The sequence below is a fragment of the Populus trichocarpa genome, chromosome 14 (genome assembly GCF_000002775.5).
Source record: "Populus trichocarpa isolate Nisqually-1 chromosome 14, P.trichocarpa_v4.1, whole genome shotgun sequence".
Taxonomy (NCBI): Eukaryota; Viridiplantae; Streptophyta; class Magnoliopsida; order Malpighiales; family Salicaceae; genus Populus; species Populus trichocarpa.
The window spans coordinates 7966347-7991167 of record NC_037298.2 but is presented as its reverse complement, the minus strand read 5'-3'; the positions used below and the strand labels follow the sequence as shown (position 1 = coordinate 7991167).

Sequence of the window (24821 nt, the reverse complement as noted above, 5' to 3'; positions counted from 1 at the left end):
TGCAAGCAATTATTCTCCTCTTCTGCGCTTATTAGCCTTTTCTTTTGTGCTCTCGAGTTTCTATAGTGAGTGAGTTTTTTTTTTCGTGTGTGATCTTAAGTCTCTTCAAAGCCTCTAGTCCGTCTAAGATTGTTTACACGTATAATTCTGTGTCAAGTTCTATATTTGTTAACTGTATATTGTTGATTTCACCTTCTAGTTCTGTGCAGAAATATACTTTGAGCTCAAGATCTTATATATTCTAGAGGATATATACTTGCTTTTCACAGTTTGTACTTCATTAAAAAAAATATTTCAGCGATTTTCTTCCATAAGAGTACCTTATAGAACTCCATAAAATCCTCCCTTTAGTTATTCTTCCAAACATTTCATTCTTCTTTTAGCTCTCACCGTTTTTGCTCTGTTTTCCTCTGCTATGGCTCCCCCAAATGATCCCACTAGTCCACCACTTAGCATTCGTAAACATGATGATAGTTCAGACAAATACTTTGATTTGTCGAATGGGAAACTTAGTGTCAAGGGATTTCCATTGCTTTCTGAAGTTCCAAGCAACGTGACTTTTGCTCCCTTGTTTTCTTCTATCTGTAAACCCCCTGATGCTCCACTTGCTCTGCTCCAGCGTGTCCAAGCTCTGTCGCACAAGGGCGGATTCCTGGGTTTCCACAAAGAGGCTCCGTCAGACCGCTTAATTAACTCCCTTGGTAAGTTCACGGGTAGGGAATTTTTGTCCATCTTTAGATTCAAAACTTGGTGGTCTACCATGTGGGTGGGTAACTCTGGTTCTGATTTGCAAATGGAAACTCAATGGGTTCTCCTTAATGTTCCTGAAATAAGGTCTTATGTCATAATCATACCCGTCATTGATGGAAGTTTTAGGTCTGCTCTCCATCCTGGAACTGATGGCCATGTCATGATTTGTGCTGAGAGCGGTTCTACTAAGGTGACAGCATCATCTTTTGATGCTATCGCTTATGTTCATGTGTCTGAAAATCCTTACCATATCATGAATGAGGCCTATAGTGCACTTAGGGTCCACCTCAATACCTTCAAGCTTTTGGAAGAGAAAGCTGCCCCTTCTCTTATTGATAAATTTGGGTGGTGCACTTGGGATGCATTTTATTTAACCGTAGAGCCTGCTGGTGTATGGCATGGTGTGAATGATTTTGTTGAGGGTGGTGTCTCTCCAAGGTTTCTTATCATTGATGATGGCTGGCAAAGCATCAATTTTGATGGTGAGAATCCGAACGAGGATGCTAAAAACCTTGTTCTTGGTGGGACTCAAATGACTGCCAGGCTTCACAGGCTTGATGAATGTGAGAAGTTTAGAGAGTACAAGGGAGGGTCTCTGCTGGGTCCTCGCCCTCCTTCATTTGATCCAAAGAAACCAAAGATGCTTATCTCAAAGGCAATTGAACTCGAGCATGCTGAGAAGGATCGAGATAAGGCAATCCAATCTGGTGTTACTGACTTGTCTGCTTTTGAATCTAAAATTCAGAAGTTGAAACAAGAGCTGGATGTCATGTTCTGTGGAGATGAAAAGAGTGTTTCCACTGGGAGCTCTGGAAGTTGTTCTTGCAAGGCTGACAGTTATGGCATGAAAGCTTTCACGAGAGATTTGAGGACAAAGTTTAAAGGGTTGGATGATATTTATGTGTGGCATGCTCTCTGTGGTGCCTGGGGTGGCGTTAGGCCAGGTGCTACTCATTTGAATTCAAAGATCATTCCTTGCAAACTGTCTGCTGGTCTTGATGGGACAATGAATGATCTCGCTGTGGTTAAGATCATTGAAGGCGGTATTGGTCTTGTTCAGCCTGACCAAGCAGGAGATTTCTATGATTCTATGCACTCCTACCTTGCCAGTGTTGGCATTACAGGAGTGAAAGTAGATGTCATTCATGTGAGACTTTCTTTATATATCTCTTTTCCATATTTCTTTTCATTTATGAATATTTGGATATTCTATATTGGAGTTCCTTAATTATCGTGTATCTAAATCTAAATTGTCTAATGCAGACTCTTGAGTATGTGTCTGAAGAATATGGAGGCCGTGTTGAGCTTGCAAAGTCTTATTACAGGGGCCTGTCAGATTCCCTAGCAGAGAATTTCAAAGGATCTGGACTCATCTCTAGCATGGAACAATGCAATGATTTCTTCTTCCTTGGAACAAAGCAGATATCCATGGGAAGAGTAGGTAAGAAAATCTAACCTCATGGTCTCCTTTATTGTTTTATACGTTTGTTTGTTGCTAGAAAGTAGTTGTTTTTACCATGCAGCTTAGATCTGACACGTTTTTGCTACAGGTGACGATTTCTGGTTCCAGGATCCAAATGGGGATCCCATGGGAGTTTACTGGTTACAAGGGGTCCATATGATCCATTGTGCCTACAACAGCATGTGGATGGGCCAGATTATACAACCTGATTGGGATATGTTCCAATCCGACCATCTGTGTGCCAAGTTTCATGCTGGGTCAAGAGCTATTTGTGGTGGACCTGTATACGTGAGTGACTCCGTCGGTGGTCATGATTTTGAACTCCTCAAGAAACTTGTGTACCCTGATGGTACCATTCCCAGGTGCCAACACTTTGCCCTGCCCACTAGGGATTGCCTCTTCAGGAACCCTCTATTTGACAAGAAAACAATTCTCAAAATTTGGAACTTCAACAAGGTATATTTATTTTGTCTGAAAGGACTAGATAAAAACGATATTTTATGTTTTGGATATAGCAGCTTTCTATTCTGTTTCCTATCCAACATGTTTCGTTATTTAACGTATAGCGCAGGGCATTGAGGAACTAAATTTGTGAATTTTTTTATTTTAGGGAAACAGTAGTTGTTATACCTGCCAAAATTCTCTTGATACAGTGTTTGTCAAATTGTTTAATAAGGGAAATCTTTTGAAGTCAACGAAACTAAATTGCCATATTGGACTTTGCAGCATGGAGGTGTGATTGGAGCCTTCAATTGCCAAGGAGCTGGATGGGACCCCAAAGAGAGAAGGATCAAGGGCTACTCAGAATGCTACAAGCTGATGTCTGGTTCTGTTCATGTTACTGATATTGAGTGGGATCAAAAGAAAGAAGCTGCTCAAATGGGTGAGGCTGAAGAGTACATAATCCATCTCAACCAGGCAGAAGATCTACTACTTGTATCACCAGAATCTGAAGCAATGCAGATCACCATCGAACCATCTTCATTTGAGATCTTCAGCTTTGTGCCCATCAAGAAGCTAGGCACCAGTATCAAATTTGCTCCTATTGGACTGACCAACATGTTTAATAGTGGTGGCACAATTCAAGAACTGGGGTATTTTGATTCTGAAGCTGAGACTTGTGTAAAGATTGATGTTAAAGGTGGGGGGAATTTCTTATCATACTCCAACGCATCTCCAAAGAAGTGTTTCTTGAATGGAGCTGAGGTGGCTTTCGAGTGGCTGGATAATGGCAAACTGAGCTTGAATCTCCCTTGGACTGAAGCCGCTGGTGGCATATCTAAAGTTGCTTTTCTTTTTTGAAGTTGTTTAGTCGTATATTGTTCATGGCGAGGAAGTTGAAAGCCATGGCAACGAAGTACCTTAAATAAACCAGATTCTAATAGTTGATCAAAAAGTCTGTCGTACACCAGCAATACATGAAACTTTGAAATCGAGGTGTACTCTGGATTTGATTGCTCTTTTAATTCGACGTATATTTGATCCATTATCTTTGAAGCTCTTAAGACTAGCAAATCAAAAACAGCAGTTCCTGAATGTGATCACACTCGAAATTTGTGAATTAAATTAAAAAAAAATGCTTCTGGTGAATTAAAGAGAGCCTTTAATGTCTTCTCGAAAAAACAGACAGAGAGGGAGAGCCTACAGTGCACATAAAGCTAAAGATCCATTAGGACAGAATCAAAACTTTAATTGGAAGGTTCACCAAAATAAAAATGAATCAGATGTTGCTTCACAGAAGAATGTAGCTGACAATCCGAGCCACTGTAACAACAATCTTTGGATTGCCTTCTGCTTTGAAAATTATGTAGAATTGAAGGGAACAAGCGGACGTTTGGTCTCTGGGATTCTAGTAGATCATTTCTTTTAACTGCGCGCATGCAGTATAGTTCAACTTAATTTGATTTGAATTATTTGTATAGAATAATACCAACTAAATACCCAGAAAGTTATTGATAAAAATAAAATTAAGAAAATAGTCCTGTTATTTTGGGTTAGACCCAGAACTAATATCTTGCCATTTGTGGTGTTTGCAAAGATCCATGTGGATCCAAGCTGGCGGAAATCGACGTTCAACAGCAAATTATAAAACTCTACAAACAGCTAGAAGGAGAAATTGGATTTGTGACTCCAAATTCCAACAGCAAAATTGGCCAGCAGAGAAGACTGTATTGGGCATCAATCACCTTCAAAAGATACTAAAGTGGACAAACCATGACATGAACTGGATAGGACAGAGAAATCTCCAGATGGGTTCTCGTAATTATCCACCGAAAAATCCAACCGAACCTTGAAACAAGGAAAGTGAAAGGGTACTTTTGCTTGTTCACAGATTTTTTTGTTTGAGATTATCCATTTGAGTACTTTTTGGTCGGCCCAATGGTAGCGTGACAAGTAAGTCAGAGGAGACCACCAACTGCGAAGTTAACTAACTAAACCACCAACTGCAAAGTTAACTAACCAAAATAACTGTAATTGAAGACTATGGGCTTCGTATCTTTTGTTCTGATTACTTTGACTCAAAATCCTTTTCAGAAGGATTTGGGTAAGATGTGTGAATCGTGATTTACGACCATTAGCGTGACAACATCCCGCAAACTCATATGTCCTACTGTAATTAATTTATTAAATTATGAAACTAAAATAACTTAGTAGAAAATAAATTAAATAATTTAAAAACTTCAAATTTTAATTAACTCGGTGTTGAAAGATAAAATTAAAAAAAATTAAAAAAATTACACAAAAAAATAACTCGAGTCAACTAAAGTTAATCCGTCAAACTCGTAACCTAAGTCATGAGACATAGATAATTTCATAGAAAGAAAACCAAAACAAATCACAAAACCTAATTTTCAATCAACCCAATATTAAATGATGAAATCAAAAAAGAAAAAATTTAATTAAGAAAATGGATAAAAAAATCAAGTCAACTGAATTAACTCGACAAACTCGCAGTCTGGATCATGAGACTAGGATAACCTCATTAAAAATAAATTGTAAAAAATTATAAATCTCAATCTTCAATAAACCTAATGTTGAATGATAGAATTGAAAATGAAAAATTGATTAAAAAAACATAAAAACCAATTCAAGTCAACTCGGGTTAACCCGTCAAACCCGTAACCTAAATCATAAGATGGGGATAACTTCATATAATGCAACAGAAATAAAATCATTAAATCTAATTATCAATCAATTTAATGTTAAGAGATAAGATTGAGAAAAAAAATCAATTAGAAAAGAAATAAAAAAATTCGAGTCGAACAAATTAAAATATCAAACTCGCGGTTTAGGATATGAGATTAAGATAATCTCATAAAAAATAAATTGAAAAAAAAACATAAAATTTAATTTTTAATAAATTTAATATTAAAAAATAAAAAAAAAATATTCCAGTAAATATTTATGATACATGTATGTATGATGGAACAGTGCGTGTGCCCAATAAAGATGGCAGATAGCTTTTGTGAGATGTTACGCCACATCATAAGCCGTGGAAAGAACATCACCGTCTGATTTGACAGTATGAGAAGGGCTCGGGTACGTGCAGTGAGAACACGTGTTTTGAGTTTTGACCGTTAACAAAGGCTCCCTCCCTCCTCAAATATCTATAGTGAATGCACCGCAATATGTATAGCTTGAAACATTTTAGTTCATTGCGCGAAAACAAATAAAAAAATTATACCGTATATCCCTCTTATTTTTTCCAAATCATATGTACCTGTTGAACTCTTATTTTTTCCAAATCTTTTGCGTTTCTAAAGCAAGCGTTTTTAAATTATTATTTTTTTCACCTTTTCCTCTTATTATATTATATTTTAAAAGGTGTAGAAAAAATCGTGCATACACTATGGATATATAGTTTCGTTGCAACGTGGATTATACTATAGCGTTATAAAGGCGTTATTTTTACTGTGTTTTAGTCAAGAAAAAAAAAATGGTTGGAGTTGTTGTTTTTTTTATTTTCTATACCAAAAGCTATTGGATTTGGCTTTCAGCCAGACTTAACGCTGTTAGGTCCACCAGGACTGCCAGATATTTTTAATTTTATTTTTTTGTCTCTTTAAATTTTTTTTTCTTTTCTCTTGTTTGTTTTTTTATCATATGGTAAAGAGAAAATAACTTGATGAGATTTTATATATAATACAAAAGTTTGGTGATGATAATTTTTTTTTTCATCTGAGGTTGGGTTGAGTTGGGTTAAATTTATTTTCTTTTAGCGTTGAGTCTTGCTGCCTAGCCAGACCCAACAATTTTTAAACTTCTTGACCACCAGACCCGCTGCAGAGCACGACCAATATGCTAGTAGGATATAAGATAGGGTTGTTTGTCACAACTTTTGTACTTTTGTTTGTATTTTTATATTAATATATTTTTTTAATATTTTATAGTTTTGATAAATTAATGTTAAGAATTTTAAAAAATCTAAAATGAAATTATTTTAATATGTTTTCAATGAAAAAAACTATTTTAAAAAACATTTACAAATATTGTGATGTTTGTTTGAGACTGCGATAACTTTGTAAAAAGCAAACTAAAACAAATAATAAAAACTAATTTAAATTTAATAAAATATTAAATGATAAAATCGATAAAAAAAAAAGTCAAAAAGAAGTCAATTGAAAAAAAATGAAAGATGAGTTTTTTTTTTAAAAAAAAAATTGTATTGTTATTAAATCAGATCCAACAAGTCAATCTTGAAACTTCTCGACCTGACCTCTTGTCTAAACTGAATTTAAAATTAACCTACATAAGAGTTGAGTCTGTATAATTCGGTTGACTTTGTTGGTCAAGAGACAATTCAAACACATAGTAAAAAGCATGATTTTACTTTTTTAAAAAATTAAGATGATATTTTTTTTTAATATTGATATGACGATATATTGAATCAACTCAGATTTTGTGGCTTAACTCATAAAATTTGTGACTCTGATCATAGACTCCACTAAGTTTAAAAAAATTATTTTTTTAAAATTATTTTTTATCTAATGATATAATAACAAAAATAGATACTTATAAAAAATAAATATCAATCAAATGTTAGAAAGTTTATATGAGACTCCAATGATTTCATAAAAAAAATATTGTAATAAATTATAAAAATGAATTCAAAACCAATAAAATATTAAAAGAAAACATTGAAAGAAAAAAAATTAAATGTATAATTTTTCTTCTAAAAACAAATTAAGATGCTTCGTATCTATTCTAGTTGTTTTATAGAAAGAAGAAATCAGTGCATGTTTGCCTCGGCATGCATTGAAATATTTGAAGTATAGTTATATTATATTCTCAACCTTATATCCACGAAAAATAAATACTATAATCTTTATCAAGAACAAACTTGCATTTATTTTTTATGGTAAACACATATAATTAAGAATATCAACAATAAGTATTTTACCCTGTTATATTATATTCATGATATGATATATATATAAAAAAAATGATTTTGCAGGACTTTTAAATTAAAATAAATACAAGTACAAAAATTATGTTAAACTCACGTGACATTTCAAATTTAAAATGTATTTAAAATGTTAGCGGTGGTATTTTTATTAACATAGCTACTAAAAATCTTATAATGAATTTGTATAATTTATGGTTATTTTAGCTAAATAATAATAAATTACTTACAATACAACATCATAGTTTGTTATAAAAAAAATTAATTACGTTGCTTCATATCACAATATAATATAATAAGCATAGAACATCACAGTGTTCGAGGGAGATCACAGCGTGGTAGAGCCGAACAGTAAGCAAACGGGCCACTGTTTGAACACAACTACAGGCTACAGCCTATACAGAGAGGCCCAGCAGCTCATCTCAAAATAAAGAAATCGGCCCATATTTCTTGTTAGCCACTTAGCCGAACCTCGAGAAAAGAAAGTGGGCTAACTATGACGAATGAGACCAGATCAGACTAATCTGAACTCTGAAGCCCCGAAAAGGATTTCACAAACCAACTTCTCTCTTTCAAACAGAACGGCTAAACAAATTGTCATAGCCGAACAAATCTTCCTTGGTTAAATTTCATTTTTATCCCTACAAATTCACCAATGCTCCACCTCTACCCCTCTATTCTCAAATTTCCCAATACTAACCTGTACTCTCCAAAAGAAAAGGAGCTTATGCTTATCCTTATGATCATGACCAAAAGTGTTATTTTTTTGGAAAATATAAAGATAACGTCGAGAATTTTTAAATTATGCAGTTATATTTTGTTAGTGTTACTGGACAAAATAAATAAATATAAAAGAGACATAAATGTAATTGGTTAAAGAGATAAAAATAAAAATATAAAATAAAGTTCTTTTTAACAATTTTTGAATAATTTTATTTACTTTCAAAACATGAAGCGTTAAAAAATTCATCGTAATTTAATAGTTTTAGTTATTGGTGAAGGTCACAATATATGATTTATATAATAAATCTAATATACAATCTCAAGTGAAAGCTCTTCATGCTTGAAACTTGTACATGCTTTTAATACATTGTGTTTGATTTTTATCAAATAAAATGAGGGTAATGAGATTTAAACTCATGTTACTTGTTAACAAGACTTTGATGTCATGTCAAATAACAATTTCAATCGAATAATTTAGACTGTTAGATGAGATCCCGAAATATAATTTATATAATTTTTTAATATGAAATACGTAAAACTTTGTTCCTTTTATTTTAATTATCTTAATTTTTTATATCTCAAAATAGTAATACTATTTACAAGCTTAACGAAAAATGATGAATATATAGGAACAAAAATAAAGTTTTTTTTTCCTTTCAATTTATATGGCTGAACATGCAGGAAATTATTGTGCACATGCAGAACACGTTTTTCATGCACCACTTATACATGTGCAGATATCCTAAAATTTATGTTTTTAATAAATCCATTCATAAAAAGAACATTAAAAAAAAACTTAAAACCCACGTAGAATTCATTGTGCATCTATCCATAATTCATTATTTACCACAACAGTGTGGTTACCATTTTGCTATTCAACAAAAAAAAATATTAATGATCTCATTTTGGGGTATAATGGTATTTTCAAAAAACTCCACGAGATATTTTGAGATTTATTAGTGACATATTAATTTTTTTTACTTTTTAATATACAATGTAATGCCTCACAAGCAAATTTTTTCAGAGGATTATATAGCATAATTTGATTTTCTTGTGTTTTTAAAAGCTACTATGTTATCTTAAAAAAATTCTTGAACTTACAAAAAAGATTTACTTGTCTTCTCATATTAGTTTATTTTTGTAATTATGAGATTAACAAAGAGTTGTTTAGTCATTTGGATGGTGTGTGCAACAATACCCCACCACCAAACATCGCCTTTCAATGTGGCAATGGAAACACCCTGTCTTTCTCTTTCTATTGGTGTTGCGCTTGTCGACAACAGCATATCAATTAAGTTCCAATAAACGTTTTCATCCCCCTACTATTTTTCTTTTTTCTTTTTATTTTGTCATAATATAAAGGTGTCATTTAGCTTGTTTTTTTTTTCCTGATTTGGTTTTCATCTTTCTTATTTCTATTTCTTTTTTCTTTTTTCTTTTTCTTTTTGAATTGATTTTTTCTTCTATTTTTGGCCTCGTTATTTAGTTTTATTTAATTTTTATATCAAAATTGGTCTTTATTCATTTAGTTGTTATTTGTTTATTTTTAATTATTTTTCTAATTGAATTTTGTTTTCAATTTTACCCCTTAGTATTTGATTTCAAATTATTTTTATATCAGATTTAATCCTTATTTTTTTTTGTTTGGGATCCTTTTTTATTGTATTTTTTTTAAATCTCATCCCATTAGCATTTTGATGATTTTGAATTTTGCTTTGTTATTTGTTAGGGTTTGTCTTCGTTATTTAAATTTCACAGATTTTAAAGGTTAACACGGGCCCACTATCTAATAAGTTTAATAATCTTTATTTTTTAACTATTATTTCTTTTGTTTGGAATCCTTTTTATTATATTTTTTTCAATCTCATCCATTATTATTTGGATGATTCATAATTTTGCTTTGTTTTTTCTTAGGATTTGTCTTTATTATTTAAATTTCATAGATTTTGAAGGTTAACATGGCCTCACTATCTAACAAGTTTAACTAATTAGGGAAAAATATTGGATAACAATAAAATAGGGTGCCGTTTTATAAATAAAAGAAATGACAGCACATTGTGAATCCAGCACGAGATGCAAGAAAAGTGGTGTAGTAGGCGTGTTCAATGGGCCAGGAGGCCCACAAGCACCTAGTAGGGCTTCTTCTCCCTGGATTATCATTCCTTAGAACGTGGGTAGTTGGTCCAATTAGTTTCTTTGCATGTGCTAAAAGAAGTTAGGGTTTCATCACCGCACGTTCGAATGGAAAGGAAGACTGCTATCCAAAGCTTTCAAATTTAAATAATCTACAAAGATGAATATTTATGAAATATTATAAAAATATTTTATTACAAAAATTGTTAGGTGATTATAAAAAATATATTTTTATCTTAACAAATATGTAAACCACAAAGATTTAAAGAGTAAGGTAGTTTTTAATATTATGGTAGTAGTTATTTTTTCAAAGTATTTTTTGCTTGAAAATGCATTAAAATATATATTTTTTTAAGTTATTTTTAACATCATCACATTAAAATGATCTAAAAATATAAAAAAATTAATTTAAAATAAAAATTAAATTCAAAATTTTACATGATTACACCAAGCCACGTATCCAAACATGATCTAAGTTAACTACACATGGATGATAGACTCATGCACTAATATAAATAGCCTAGCACTAAATATAATTTATCAAAAAATAAAGGTAATCAAGATTAAAACTTTTGTTGCTGGATAAAAAAGAATACAAAGGTTTCCCTTTTTATTTTCTGGTTCATATAGCTAACATGGATCCTTCCAACAATAAGGAACAAAGTTAAGTTCTGTCAAAGTAAAAGTCTAGCCCAAAACCCTTAAGGATGCTAGCTACTTAGCCATGAGAGAGGGATGCGTTTAATTTGCAACCAGCTGGTAATTCAAGACCAAAAAAAAAAGAGAGGAAGAAAGTGAGAAAAGGAAAATATTAATTTCAAATGTATGTGTTTGGTGCTTCGAATCCAAAAATAACACTTATTCAATGGTATATAATCGTCTCTCAAAGTTTCAGAAAAAAATAAACCAATAATGCAGACTATATGTGAAGCTATGGATAAATCCATGTGCGTAGCCGTCAAGATTTGTTTGTTTTGTATTATAAGTTCATCTACCAATATAAACAAAGCAAACATGTACCAACAACTGGATGACAGGAAGAGAACATCCTACGTAACATTGCTCCCTACCTGTTCGTTACTTGCAGTGCACATATGGAAGTGGAAACCCACTATTGATTGAATTCTATTACAAAACATATATATAGTCTCCTAGTCCACATCAAGCCGTGGGTGCACATGTTTCAAGCCATGCATGTAACTGGACTTAATCTTGTGCTTGATCTATGCCTAGATAAAAACCAATTGCTTTATCAACTGCGCATGTGTGTGCATGTTCTATTGATCTTGAGCTAGCTCTCAACAAGAGCAGAAGAAAGAATGACCAGTTATAAAATGTGTGTAATTCTCAAGGCAGGACCAGAACCCTTCCAGAATCAAAGTACTTAATGTTATAAAAGAGGAAATTAAAGATGAAGACTCCGTCATCTTGAATCCTGGAATCAATGTCTTCCGTAGCATCACTAATGCGGATGCATGCAGTTTTGTCTGTCAGATTGTCTCGGATAAGTTTGTGTTGGTGTACTTCGAACCAGACGTGCCAGGACATGATTTGCTGATAAAATCCTTAATAAGCAATCATCATTTTGATGGGAAATGGGGTTCATGAATGTCAGAAGAAAATCTACCTTATCCCAACATTAGGATCTAAATTGTCCACATTTGTTAACACAAGTATTGACAAAGTAATTAACAATATTTAATTAATCACAGGCTCTGCAAATGCTTGTAGTTCGATAATATAGGGCTTTCCTATTTGGAAACAAGAGCTTCTTAACCACCATGAGCCTTAGGGTTTATATATATATATATGTAGGATGCCATGTTTTTTGAGGTGGAGATAAGAATATTAAGGACCCGGCCCAAACTCAAAATTATATATATTATACATTGAATTTGGAAAGTGGAGGAGGAATAATCCAGGGTGTTTTGATGAGATGGGAGGGTGCTATGAGAGATGGTGGCTTAGATTAGAGAGTTGGGTGGTGGTGAAGAATCATGTGGTTGCATGTGCATTGAGCTGGAGAACATGTCCAACCAAAGCAACAAGCAACACCCTTAGGTACACTTGGCTCTTCCTTGTTCATTGATCCCATTCCCTTGGAGTCCTTCTATGAAACTGTGTTTGTGCATGGGCCCTACCTTAATTTATTTCCATTATCCTCATTTTACAAACCAATTATTACCCACGCCTAAATACCGTATATAAGTGCCCGCAAGTGTGGCATATGCGATACAACGTCTTGTCTCGGCAATTGAATTTGGAAGGCCTGCGCAAGTTAATTAGTGATTCATTCGAGACCTTTTCTGTAATGGGAGTTTCAGCAGGCGAACATTCTCTTCTTGTTTCTTTCAAGGGTAAGGTCCAGGGAAATGAAGAAATGGTGCACAAGTCAAACGAGACTCTGTGGGAAAACGTCATGGAAGGACAAGCCAAGAGAAGATGCCCACCGAGGAAACACAAACACGGACGACATGCCGAGGGCAAGAGACCTAGAAGGATTTTGATGAAGAGAATGGCACGTGTAGAAGGTTCTACTAGAAGGGCTGGGTATGGTGTTGGGAGAAGAGTTAGAACCCTGAAGAAGCTCATTCCTAATGGCGAATCCTTGGGATTGGATGGGCTTTTCAGAGAGACAGCTGATTACATTTTGTCTTTGCAGACGAGAGTGAAAGTCATGCAGATAATGGTTAAGGAATTAACAGGTTCGGACGAGTAGCTAGTAAACTAATTCATTTTGTAAAGGCTATCATCCCTCTCTCTCTCTCTCTCTCTCTCTCAAATTTTAATTTCTTTTCTTCTCATAATCTGCTATCCTTTATGTTATTCATAGCCGTACGAATAGGACTTCGTTTTGTAAGTCTACATATATGTGGACGTGATTGTCTAGATATAACAGCGCGCAGCAGCTTTGTGTGAGAAGTGGCTAATTAGCGAGGATGAACAAGTGAATTGATTATCAAATTCACCACTGTTATATATTTTCCACAGCTCCATGCATTCAACTTCTCCACTCTCGAAAGCATGTAAAAATAAGCTATTATAATCGCATTACTGTGACGTGGTTGGAAATGGATCAATTAATTTTTCTTCTTCTTTTCCAGCCTGGTACGTACAGGTAGATATATATGAACCGTTCGTGCCTTTGTAATTAAGGATCATTTAAAGCTTCGAAGACCCCAGAATCATGTACAAATAAGCGCCTACCAATTTAAAATCATCATTTCAGTAATGCCACGTGTATTTCTTATATATAAAATTTAATTTAATTTCAGATAATTTATTATCATTCTTATATTTAGAATAAAATACTAAATCTCGTAATTAAATTCAATTATACTTTTTAAAACATGTGAAATTTAATTTAACATTCATTCAGAATTGCACAGGACATAAATAATTTAACATTATAATCTTTGCCTCACGGATTATTAAATTGATAATTTTTTAAAATATTTAATATACTAATATTAAAATTAAAAAAAATCTAAAAAAAATATTATTTTAATAAAAAAATATTTTAAAAAACAGGATACATCATTCCTGAAGATACATTTAGGGTTAGTTAATCGGCCCAATTCCAAACAATAAGAGTGACGTAATCTTGAACACTTTGGAAGTATATGGTTGAGGAAGGCCACATTTGGTTTTTGGGCCATGTCGGATAGGCTCATCAGACAGAACGAACAGAGTACACTTGGGCTCGTCTCAGCATTTAATAAGTGCACCATCTTCCATCTTCACAAATTAGTAATAATTGATGATATTATCAAAGAAGATGGAAAAACTTGACAGCCGATTAATTGTAGTTTAATCGGAATTGGTCTCTTTAATCTTCAAAAGATATCTGCATCAAATCTACATTTTTATTAATAATTAGTTTACCTCCAGTGATATGTAATGAGTTGGAATGAGAAAAATTAAATATAAAAAAAATAATATCCAAGATATAAAGAATTGTTTAATATTGTTATTAAACTCGATTAAGCAAGTCAAATTTAAAAATTCCGAACATAACTCCTTAACATGTGCAAGTTTTTAATTAAATCATATAAAAGTAATATTAATATAACTTAGTCGATTTGATAAGTTAAAAAACAAAAATAAATATAAATATCAAAGGAAAAGGAAAAGGACAAAAATAAGTATAAAAGAATAGAGAATATATGCATGGTTTTTTTCTTTTTTTTTAACTAATATTTTTTAAGTTTATCATTCACAATTTATTTTTTTATAAATTTCATTTCTCTTTAATATTTTTCTGTCAAATTTGATTCTCATTTGATCCTCATTCATTTTGCTTTGATAATTTTTTTTATTTAGATTTTTTTTATAATTTCATTCTCTAATATTAAATTAGCTGAGAATTAAGTTTCTTGATTGAATTCGGATTTAAGATTTTACGGGTTGCGAGTTTGAAAGATTAACTCCGGTCTAAAAAATTATTTATATATATATATATATATATATATATTAGTTTAATCTCTTAATATTTATTTATTTTTTAAAATTTCACCTCCTTGTTTTGATCTAACCTAAAATTAGTTAAGACCCCATAAGAGCCCAATAAAAAATAAAAATAAAAAGCCCAACCAGATCATATTCATTATTCGAATCATCAATTTCATAGATCAGCTTGTGCCGTTGTCTATTCTTGGCATTTGAGCTAAGACTAAGTTGGAGTTAAGACGACAGTGGCGTTATTTGTTTTTAACCAAACTGCTATTTAAACAGGGTGGCCAATTTATTAATGGCCTGTTAAGTCAAACAGTCAAACATGCCACGTCAATTTATTTTCATTTATTAATGCAAATGGTTGGCGATTAATTTTATTTTATACACTATTCAAGTTCTTAGTTATTATTGCAAATATTTTACAACAATAAAAAAGAAAAGAAAAGCAACGCTAACATTTTTTTAATGCATTCGTTGGGTTGCCTACATCAAAGCACTGGGCCAGACCTTAGTAGGTTACTATTTAAGCATTTAATTCTGTTGGAAGAATACTAGAACATAGCTCTAGCTTAGGCTAGATGTTTTGATTTGAAGCCCGACGGAGATGAAAAGAAGCGGTGAAAGAAAAACCAGGTGGGTCCAGGAGACCAACCTGCCTGGAAAAGACGTTCGCCGGGCCAAAACCCAAGCACAGTGGCGAAGATGGTTAACAAGATCGCTATCACATGATATCAGCAACGCTTTATCAAGATCTTGCAACAGTTTCCAATTCCATATTGCATCAAAGTGGGGGCATGGAAAGGCTCTGCCTTAGCTGTAATACTACTTTGATACATGATTAGGCAGCTAATCAAACATATTCTGATGCGAAATGAAATAATAATGTAATGTGTTGGTACTGTTTCGTACTGGTTCAAGCTCAATGATGGCCTTCATGAATGATGATAAGATCGATGTGTTGTAATCACAAGGTTTTTTCAAGGATAGGCGGTATGGGGATGGAATGGACTTGTCCAGGAGGCGTGCGGCTTTGATGATGATGAAATTGACCGTGTGTGCCTATCGTTCGATGGCAAATCAATTTGGTTTGCACCTTCTTGTCAAAGAATACTTGAGCAAACCGAGCACGGAAATGGTGGCGGCAGCCGATGACCGGTTGCATTTGGCCCATGTATATTTCCAGTGAACAATGCATTGCCAGTGTATGGGCCGATGTCCGTCAGCATTCTTTCTGGAATGTACTAGCTTTGATCGCGCACCAGTACACCTTGTGAAATTGGAAAACTGTACTGAAAATGGGCTTCTTTTTTTTTTTCTTTTTTTTTCCTTTCATTTTGAGTGTCTTGATTTTCCTATTCTTTTTTTTTTTTTAGCCCGGGGTGTCCGGACCAGCTTACGCGCACCACAACTAATCTTCAGATCCACTAAACACCCTACAAGCCTAATAAACAGGTAAGACACCGTAAAGATGACAGGTGTACACGTTGAGGCTCGAATCCAAGTGACAGACGTGCTGCTGGGCCACAAGCCGTCTCTGTGCCTGCCTATGCAAATTTAAATTTTAAGGCTTAGATAGGTAAATTAAAGAAGAGAAGGCATTCGAACCCGTGAAGGATTGTTAAATCTATCCTAATCAGGGTATGATATACAGATAATTTCCAACCCATTGTAGGTCCACTCGTAATCCAACTCCACACAAGCATATTAAAAGTTTGTTTGTTATCTTCATAACAATTATTTTTTAAAATGTATTATATTTAAAAATATATTAAAATAATATTTTTAAAATTTATTTTTGACATTATCGTATTAAAACGATACGAAAAACATACACAAAAAATAATTTGAAGAAAAACAATAATTTTTTTAATTTTTTAAATATACTTTAGAAATAAAAAACAAAGGTGATTTGAGGCTATAAAACCTACTCTCAAATAAAATAAAATAAATGGATTTTTTTTAATAAATGGCAGCCTTGGTTGTCATTGCATTGAGCTGATATGCATTAACAAAAGTCCACATTCCGATTTGGATTTCCTGAGACTGAGAAGGCAATAGGATCGTGAACGACCGTAATTGTTATATAGTGGGCGTGTAAATCAAACGAGCCCTTGTAAGAGAAGAACGTGCATGTTGCTTGACCTTTTCTAGCCAGAAAGATACTACGGGCTCCATTTTGCAAACACCCACTTGATCTGGTGTCTGTATATTATCAAGAAGATAGCTACATGCATTAAATTTGGACCCTCTTTTATATATATTTGACCAATTCCGTAGTCCTCTTAATAAATATGTAATAATGTCATGTTGTTGTACATGTTTAAATATCTTGTTACTCGTTTTTTTTTATTTGAAAATATATTAAAAACTTAATTGAAAACAAAAAAATAAAAAAAAATCAAGAATTAAAAAAAAAATCGATTTGACCACCCAAATAAAGACTAGACCAGTGTTCTTCCTTTGACCTCCCCATGTGAAGCTCTGATCCCAGCTTTGTTTTGAAAAATCCTAATCAGTCCAAGATCGATGATCCACGAGAGGACTATTAGGCTAAAAAGCTACTCATTCACGAGCTTAGATGAATAGCATGAAAGAAAGAGCCTCAGTTATGTCAAACTTCAAGAAGCTCTACCTGCCGTTACAGAAAAAGAGATTTGTTTGTCATGGAAGGGATTACATCAAGTTGGTTCATTTTAAATTAAAGTAAGGATTAGGTGGGTTCATAAATCTGTAATAAATAAATAAATAAATAAAAATTCAAGGGCAAACAGCGGCTAGATGGATTATTAGCCCAATGCCAATAGTAGAGGGTATTTAATTTATCAAAATAATAATAAAACAAATGAGGGTGTTAATTAGAAACATACAATTTCCCTCCAGTATATCGGAGAAGCTCGCATTTCAAGCTTCCCTTGCTGCGACTGAGAAGATAGGAGCGATGATAGAAGCAGGTTTTTTGTGAGCTTTTCGTATTATTTTTTCTCAATCAAACCCCAGAACACACTAATTAAAATTAAAGATCTTTATGATTACGAGAAACGCTATTAATCAACAAGATTAAGAAAAGGTATGTAAAATAAGGATCCAGATGGAAGATTCATTGAACTTTGGCTGTTAAATTACGAGCTTCACGTGGAATTTGCAATTTAAGTCCCCATCATATGATGAACTTGAATTTTTGTCCAATCCATGTGGGCAGTCATCTTCTCTCTCTCTATTTCTCACACACATGTATATAAAAGAGGCTATAGCTCCAAATTCTTAAAAATGGAGAAATAATCAATTAAGTTAACGAAAGGTAAAAGAATCAAAGATTTGACCAGGAGGCACAAGATAAGCTTGAGCGGCATCGGTGAGCAGAGCAAAAACTGGTGAGCTGAGCAAAGTCAAATATTATTGCTGGGCTGTGTCCAGAAACCAAAGTAGCCGAGGCTAAGGGTGGAGGCTGGTAGAGAAAGAAAGTTTGGATGGTGACTCTGCACATCAAAACAAGTAATTGGATATTTAAATTCTCGGGTCTTCTTTGTCTCGTTCTGAGCTCCAAAACGTATCCAAGAAGCAACACCAGTCAAGAACACTCTCCTGTTATTTCTCTGTCCCCTATACTCCTACCTCAAGTTGATTTTTTTTTAATCTTTTTAAGTGAGTTTTTCAGTGAGTACCTCTAATTAACTTAAGGTTCACTAACACGTGATATGTGTGTGTCGGATTGAACATGCTCTTTATATATATATATATATATATATATAAAATGTGAGTGTGACCTGATTGAAATTGTGTTTTTTAAAAATTTAAGTTATTTTTATTTAATTTATTTATATTTTTAGATGGGTTTAATGTATTAATGGTAAGAATAATTTTTTAAAAATAAAAAAATATTATTTTGATATATTAAAAAAAAATTTAAAACAATAATTACTATTATATTCTCCAAGATGTCTGTATGTATATGTTCATTCTTCAAAATAATTACTATTATTTTAATGTAAAAATAATTTTTAAAAAATAAAAAAATATTTTAAACCATAATAATAATAATAATAATAAGACGTCTGTATATGTTCTCCGGTTAACTGCAAAAAGATGACTCGATACATTATACGTCATTTAAATCATTAAAAAACAGAGAAATCTTGAGAAATAGTTTCCCCCGATTCATGTACTGGTAAATGTGTAACCTTTTGTTGCTTTTTGGAAAAATAGCCCCTCCTAGCTTTAATTAATGATGCTTTTATAGTAATGTCCCTGCGTTAGTTTATACCTCCTAGATTCGTATTTTATAAAAAAATGAAATATAAAAAGTTTGTTCTATAAATCATTTAACTTTTTATAAAAATATTCTTTTTATCCACGCTCCAGCCTCAAGAAAAAATCACAGCATGAATTTAGGAATGGGGTATATAATAATTACACCTTTTTTTTTTTTTAAGCAAGGAAGGGTATGCATGCACACATGATTCTCATTTTGACGGTAATGAAACCCAAACTCTGCGGCACAAATAAGGGCACGTGCTGGCGTGTAATGTGAAAAAGAATTGCGATGGACCGTTGGATTAGACTCGTGAATCGTGCCTGTGGATTTTGAAGGGCCCACTTAAAATGGCCCGAAAGAGAAACACGTGTACGATAAAGAAGGGCCAACCGCCTAGGGAAGATGGTAGGGACACCGGGCCGTGTATCGTGGCCTAATTTGACTCCATGAAAAAAAAAACAAAAACAGAAAGAAGAAAGAAAGAAAGATTTCGTGGATCTTTGGTAATTTTCTGGTTTGGAATTTACTTGGCAAAACATTGAAAGATAACTTTTTTTATTGGTTTAGTAGTTGAATTTTAAATTATTTTTTATTTAGAAATATATTAAAATAATATTTTTTATTTTTAATATCAGCACCTTTGAATTATATAAAAATATATATAAAAATTAATTTAAAAAAAGAAAAAAAATTAAAAATTAAAATAATTTTTTAAAAACACTATATATATATATATATATATTAACCGAGTACAATTGCAAGGAAGAAGAAAGAACAGTGGTAGAAGAAAAGCGAGGAACGAACCAAATAATGGAAGCCTGCAGAGGTGATCAGTGGGATTGCAAGCGAATCATGTTAGGGTTCCGCCCTTCCACCACACGTGCGCCAGCCTTTTCCACACGGTGGATACGGATCGTGTTCAAGAAAGAGTTCTCAACAAAAAAGAGAATTCTTATCTTTCTTGTGTGGTGGTTTGCAGAATTCACTTGAAAAGAGAATAAAGAAGCAGCCGCTATCACCGACTCTAGCTAGGAAGCCTGCAGCCCACGGATACCATCTGCATAATAATAACTTATCTCATCTCATCCTTTTGGACGAGTTGATACCGATCTCTTTTTTTTATATATCATGATCGACTTTAGGTTCTTTTATTTATTGCAGTCGAGAGAAATAATAATTAATAAATTATAAAGTTTCATCGATCAGCTTCTTTTTGACTGCTGACATACTGACCTTCGGCTGTTATTTTCTTGTGCAGTCTTTGTTGCTACACAAAAAGAATTCCATCCGCAGGGGTTTTTATTCCCTTCCAAATACCCTGTCAGAAGTTTGTTAAAATTATGTTTATTTTTGTATTTTAACAATATTTTTTTTATGTTTTAAATCTATTTTTAATATTAAAAAATATTCTAATTTTTAAAAATAAATAGTTTTTAGTATTCACCCGTTACCAAAACGATGAATGAGAATTTTAGCTTTATCACCTATAACTTTAGTAGCTTTGAAAAAAAGCCACCACACACTCAATCCAATCAATTGCTGATGAAAAAGGATCGCGCTTTAGTTGATAAATAATATTTTTTAAGAGTATGATTGTAATCGTGTTTTTAAATTACTTTTTATTTAAAAATTATATTTTTTTATTTTTAAAAAATTATATTAAATATAGCGCATCAAAATAATATCAAAACATTAAAAATAATTAATTTTTTAAAAATATTTTTAAAACACAAAAATCAAACCGATAAGAAAATCCAAAAGAGAATTTAGCTCCTCCAGATGCGTATGAACATTAATTATTCTCCTAATATTTCTTGATAGAAACAAAAGCACCATCAAAATCACTGTTCTTTAATTAATTGAGAATTAGCACTTTCATCAAGCAATTAAATTAAATTAAATTAAATTACATTACGCAGTGATCAATGCACAACATGTATATATTAGAAAGAGCATGGCATCCACAATAGTTATATATATCTTTGAAGATAATGGTTCATTCAAATTACTCTATTGGAAAAAAGAAACTATCTCTCTCCTTTTGGCTCGGACTCGTGGTTAAAATTAAACATGCCGATTTTATTTACCTGTCCTGAAAGTATAATCGGACTAATTGTTTAAATTTTTTAATTTTTTTAAGAGAAATTAAAATTAAAATTTTATTATTATTTTGATAATTTTAAAGTACTGATATTAAAAATAAAAAATATTATTTTAATATATATAAAAAAAACTTTAAAAAGATTAGTACACTGCTATAAAAAAAGTAAAAAACACTACTTATATAAATATAATAGTGACGGTGGGGGCTTAAGTTCTTTAGAGCATGCCAATAAAATAGTACCAATCAGACAGATCACTAGCTAACAAAAAGAAATACTCCATCCATTCTCGTTTTTTGCAAAAAATAAAATAAATAAATAAATAAAAAGAGAGAAAAAAAAAAGACTATTGAAAAGGAAAAGGAAAAAGAAAAAGGAAAGGAGATCTTTGGGCTTGGAGGATACATTCATTCATCCCCGTTCACATGCATGGATGCTAACGCGAGTGAGCCGTAAGCATCACACCGGTTGCTCTATCTCGTTCACATTACGAACTGGTTCCGGTCAAATCTACGCATGAAAGCTTCGACCACTTTGTGTGTCGGTCCACAACACCCACAAATATAGTAGAATTTAAAGCTCATGCTCAGGCATTGAATTTGACGACCGGTTCTGTTTTCAACCCGTACAGAACTTGACCTACAATTGCCGGTCAACACCTTCCATGTTGCAATCTCACATCCTCACGCGCTCATCCACCTGAAGCTCTAAAAACCTCGCCATTATATTCTCCACCCCAAAAATCTCAGCTTTGTTTCACACTCAAAACTCTCACTTTCCCTCTCACTTGCCCACCTACCATAAAAAATCAGATCAACCCTACCCTACTCTCGGTCTCTAGAAGAGAAGAGAAGAGAAGAGAAGATAAACCCCACACCACTGCTTCTCTTCTGTTTGATGAAGATTTTACTGTTTTGATTTTGAGTTATGGAGAGGAGAGAAGTTGTGAAGGTTGAGAAATTTGATGGATCTCCGGCATTTAGTACTACTAATGATCATGTTCAAACTAGCTATCCATTTATGCAGGGTCAATATGGTTTTAACTTTGTTGATGGAGATAAGAACGCTTTAGGGTTCATGGAGCTACTGGGTATGCAAGACTTTAGTCCTTTGCTTGATATGATACAGGTACCAGTACCACCTGCGCAGGCTCCAAATGTTCAAGTAGTTACGGAGTCGCCACCAGAGTTGTTGAATCAGCCTGCTACACCTAACTCTTCATCGATTTCATCGGCTTCTAGTGAAGGTTTGAACGACGAGCCTGTTAATAAGAGTGTTGATGACGAGGTAGAGGAGCAAGAAAAGAACAAGAAAGAGTGAGTTTTCAGTATTTTGTCGTACTTGTTTTTTTGTTGTGATTTTATGTTTAGAAGATACCCATTTGAGGGGGGAAAAGGATGGTTTTTTTTTTTTGTGTGTGTGTTTGTGTTTGTGTTCGTGTTCGGTGTAATGCTACAAATTAAGAACTCCTTTCAGACTAGTAATCAAGAAAATAGAAATGGGTTTTGGTGTCATGTGGTTATTAGAGTGTGAACATTAATTTGACACGGCCCTTCTAATTTGTGTGTTGGTTTTGTGCTTTGTTTCCAGGTTGAAACCAAAGAAGACAAATCAGAAGAGACAGAGAGAGCCGAGGTTCGCATTCATGACAAAGAGCGAGGTTGATCATCTGGAAGATGGGTACAGATGGAGAAAGTACGGCCAAAAAGCTGTGAAAAATAGCCCTTTTCCTAGGTACTAACTCCAATGTGAACTCTTTCTTCTAGCCCTTTTGCTTTCTTTGCCATTTGACGCTAGATTTGCATAATTTTATTCGAAATTTTAATGGGTTTGCGTTGCCCTTGTGTGTTTGATTTAGGAGTTACTATCGTTGCACCACTGCCTCGTGTAATGTGAAGAAGAGAGTGGAGAGGTCTTTCAGTGATCCAAGCGTAGTTGTGACCACTTATGAAGGTCAACACACCCATCCTAGCCCGGTCATGCCTCGTCCAAACTTTACTGGACCTGCATCTGATTCTGGTTTCTCGTCCACTGCTGCCTTTGTGATGCCAATGCAAAGGAGATTATCTTTCTATCAACAACATCAAAGTCGACAACAACAACCACCTTTTGTCAACAGCCTCTCACCTTTGGGTTTTGGTTACAATGGAAGCAACACAAATGCTGCTGCGATTAATTATCTAAAATATGAGAAGCGCTTTTGCAGCAGCTCAGGGTCGACTTTACTCAATGATCATGGGCTTCTTCAAGATCTCGTCCCCTCCCATATGCTAAAGGAAGAGTAGAGGAGAAGTCTGTGTTACTGCTTTGTAGTTTCCCTTTAACTGACTTCTCTAAAAGAGTTGCAGATGAAAGACCCCTTAATGATATGGCATCATGGTATGTAATGTCTTACTGACTTCCTGGTCGTAATTTCTCTTGCAGACTTGCAGTTGTAGAAGAACTCGAACTTCTTCATCTTATGGCTTTTTGGCCATTATCTAGTTGGGTTCAGTTCTCTAGTTTTTTTTTTTTTTGCACCCATCTTCCCTTAGGTTGTATGTAGAGATAGATTACCATATGGAGTAAACTATATAAGCTAAAAAGAGTTTGCTTCTCCTTCAATGCTTCTTACCTTCTCGTTTGTCCTTTACCATTTGTTTTTGTTGTCGAAGGAATGTGCATTGATTTCAAGGACTGAAGACTTTTGAGTGCTAGGGTTTCTTCTTGAGGATGCAGTTTGCTAGGGAAGCTTTCTAGCTTCTCTCTTTGTCCGGGAATCCGCAAAATTATTTGTTTTTCTTAGAAAAGGAACTCAGTCGTGAGAATTTGGTGGAGAAAATTAATGTGCTGTCTCTTCTGAATATGAACCGAGGGAAACAAGGAGGAAGAATATCTTAACCACTCCAGAGTCTACTCCTATTTTTAGCTTTGTAATTAAGTAATGCTCTTTTGTTTTTTTAAGCCCGTGCCCAGGCCATATTTATGCTTTCGGTTCCTTGAAGAATGGTGGTTTAAAAAGGTAAAAACTGCTTGACAGAGTCAATTGCTTGCACACATGTTGAAAGAATATAGACTGCGTTTCAGTGATTCTAATTGGGGACCGTGAACTTAAATAAAGCAATGGGAAAAATGGATTGATCACTTTCTGTCGTTCGATGCTTCTTCGCCATGCGATATTGTTGTTTTTCTGGGAATATTTGATTCCTTATTGGATGGATCCCTAGGCAATGTGGAGTATCTATATACGAGCGGCGCAAACGGGTTGTCGCTCGGGTTCAGGATGCTAGTGGGGGTGTGCCAGCAGCCACAGCGAACCATATACAAATAATTTTTTGTCTGCCAATCGCCGATCATGCGATTTTCAGATTACGACATCATAATTCACCCTAAGATCGCGGATGGTTGCAGAAAGATTATGCACGCCTACCAGCACTTTAAGAATTCGCTTAAAGATGGATTTAGAAGTTAGAAATTTCTCAATTGTTGAAGTATTTGACATGTAGCCAGATACTATACCAAAGCGCCACCGCCAATTGGGAAAAGATTAACCTGGCCACC

The 24821-nt window shown here is 33.6% G+C and overlaps 3 protein-coding genes across 4 annotated transcripts; all 3 read left to right on the top strand.

Annotated features, from left to right (window-relative positions):
• On the top strand, positions 1-3644 carry LOC7495209 (stachyose synthase). The gene is made up of 4 exons (XM_002320933.4): positions 1-1897; positions 2014-2191; positions 2301-2668; positions 2939-3644. Exons 1-4 carry the CDS (start codon positions 416-418, stop codon positions 3512-3514), a joined length of 2604 nt encoding a protein of 867 aa, XP_002320969.4. The 5' UTR covers positions 1-415; the 3' UTR covers positions 3515-3644.
• An 8871-nt stretch (positions 3645-12515) lies between these two features.
• On the top strand, positions 12516-13548 carry LOC7495208 (uncharacterized). Its single transcript, XM_002320932.4, has one exon. It carries the CDS (start codon positions 12700-12702, stop codon positions 13189-13191), a length of 492 nt encoding a protein of 163 aa, XP_002320968.2. The 5' UTR covers positions 12516-12699; the 3' UTR covers positions 13192-13548.
• Positions 13549-22009: 8461 nt separating this feature from the next.
• LOC7495207 (WRKY transcription factor 23) lies at positions 22010-24221 on the top strand. 2 transcript variants are annotated; one of them, XR_002977854.2, is made up of 4 exons: positions 22010-22597; positions 22872-23015; positions 23140-23660; positions 23936-24221. XR_002977854.2 is itself a non-coding variant. In XM_002320931.4 (3 exons), exons 1-3 carry the CDS (start codon positions 22209-22211, stop codon positions 23564-23566), a joined length of 960 nt encoding a protein of 319 aa, XP_002320967.3. In that variant the 5' UTR covers positions 22010-22208; the 3' UTR covers positions 23567-23885. The 2 variants fall into 2 exon arrangements, 1 of the variants encoding a protein (XP_002320967.3); XM_002320931.4 differs by lacking the exon at positions 23936-24221 and having other exon boundaries at positions 23140-23885.
• Positions 24222-24821: the final 600 nt, after the last annotated feature.

Excerpts from the sequence above, each read along its gene's own strand:
- LOC7495209 (XM_002320933.4), top strand. The coding sequence starts at position 416 with ATGGCTCCCCCAAATGATCCCACTAGTCCACCACTTAGCATTCGTAAA. Across the intron at positions 2,192-2,300 it reads GATATCCATGGGAAGAGTAG|GTGACGATTTCTGGTTCCAG; the intron begins GTAAGAAAATCT and ends TTTTTGCTACAG. Across the intron at positions 2,669-2,938 it reads AAATTTGGAACTTCAACAAG|CATGGAGGTGTGATTGGAGC; the intron begins GTATATTTATTT and ends TGGACTTTGCAG.
- LOC7495208 (XM_002320932.4), top strand. The coding sequence starts at position 12,700 with ATGCGATACAACGTCTTGTCTCGGCAATTGAATTTGGAAGGCCTGCGC.
- LOC7495207 (XM_002320931.4), top strand. The coding sequence starts at position 22,209 with ATGGAGAGGAGAGAAGTTGTGAAGGTTGAGAAATTTGATGGATCTCCG. Across the intron at positions 22,598-22,871 it reads CAAGAAAAGAACAAGAAAGA|GTTGAAACCAAAGAAGACAA; the intron begins GTGAGTTTTCAG and ends CTTTGTTTCCAG. Across the intron at positions 23,016-23,139 it reads AAAAATAGCCCTTTTCCTAG|GAGTTACTATCGTTGCACCA; the intron begins GTACTAACTCCA and ends TGTTTGATTTAG.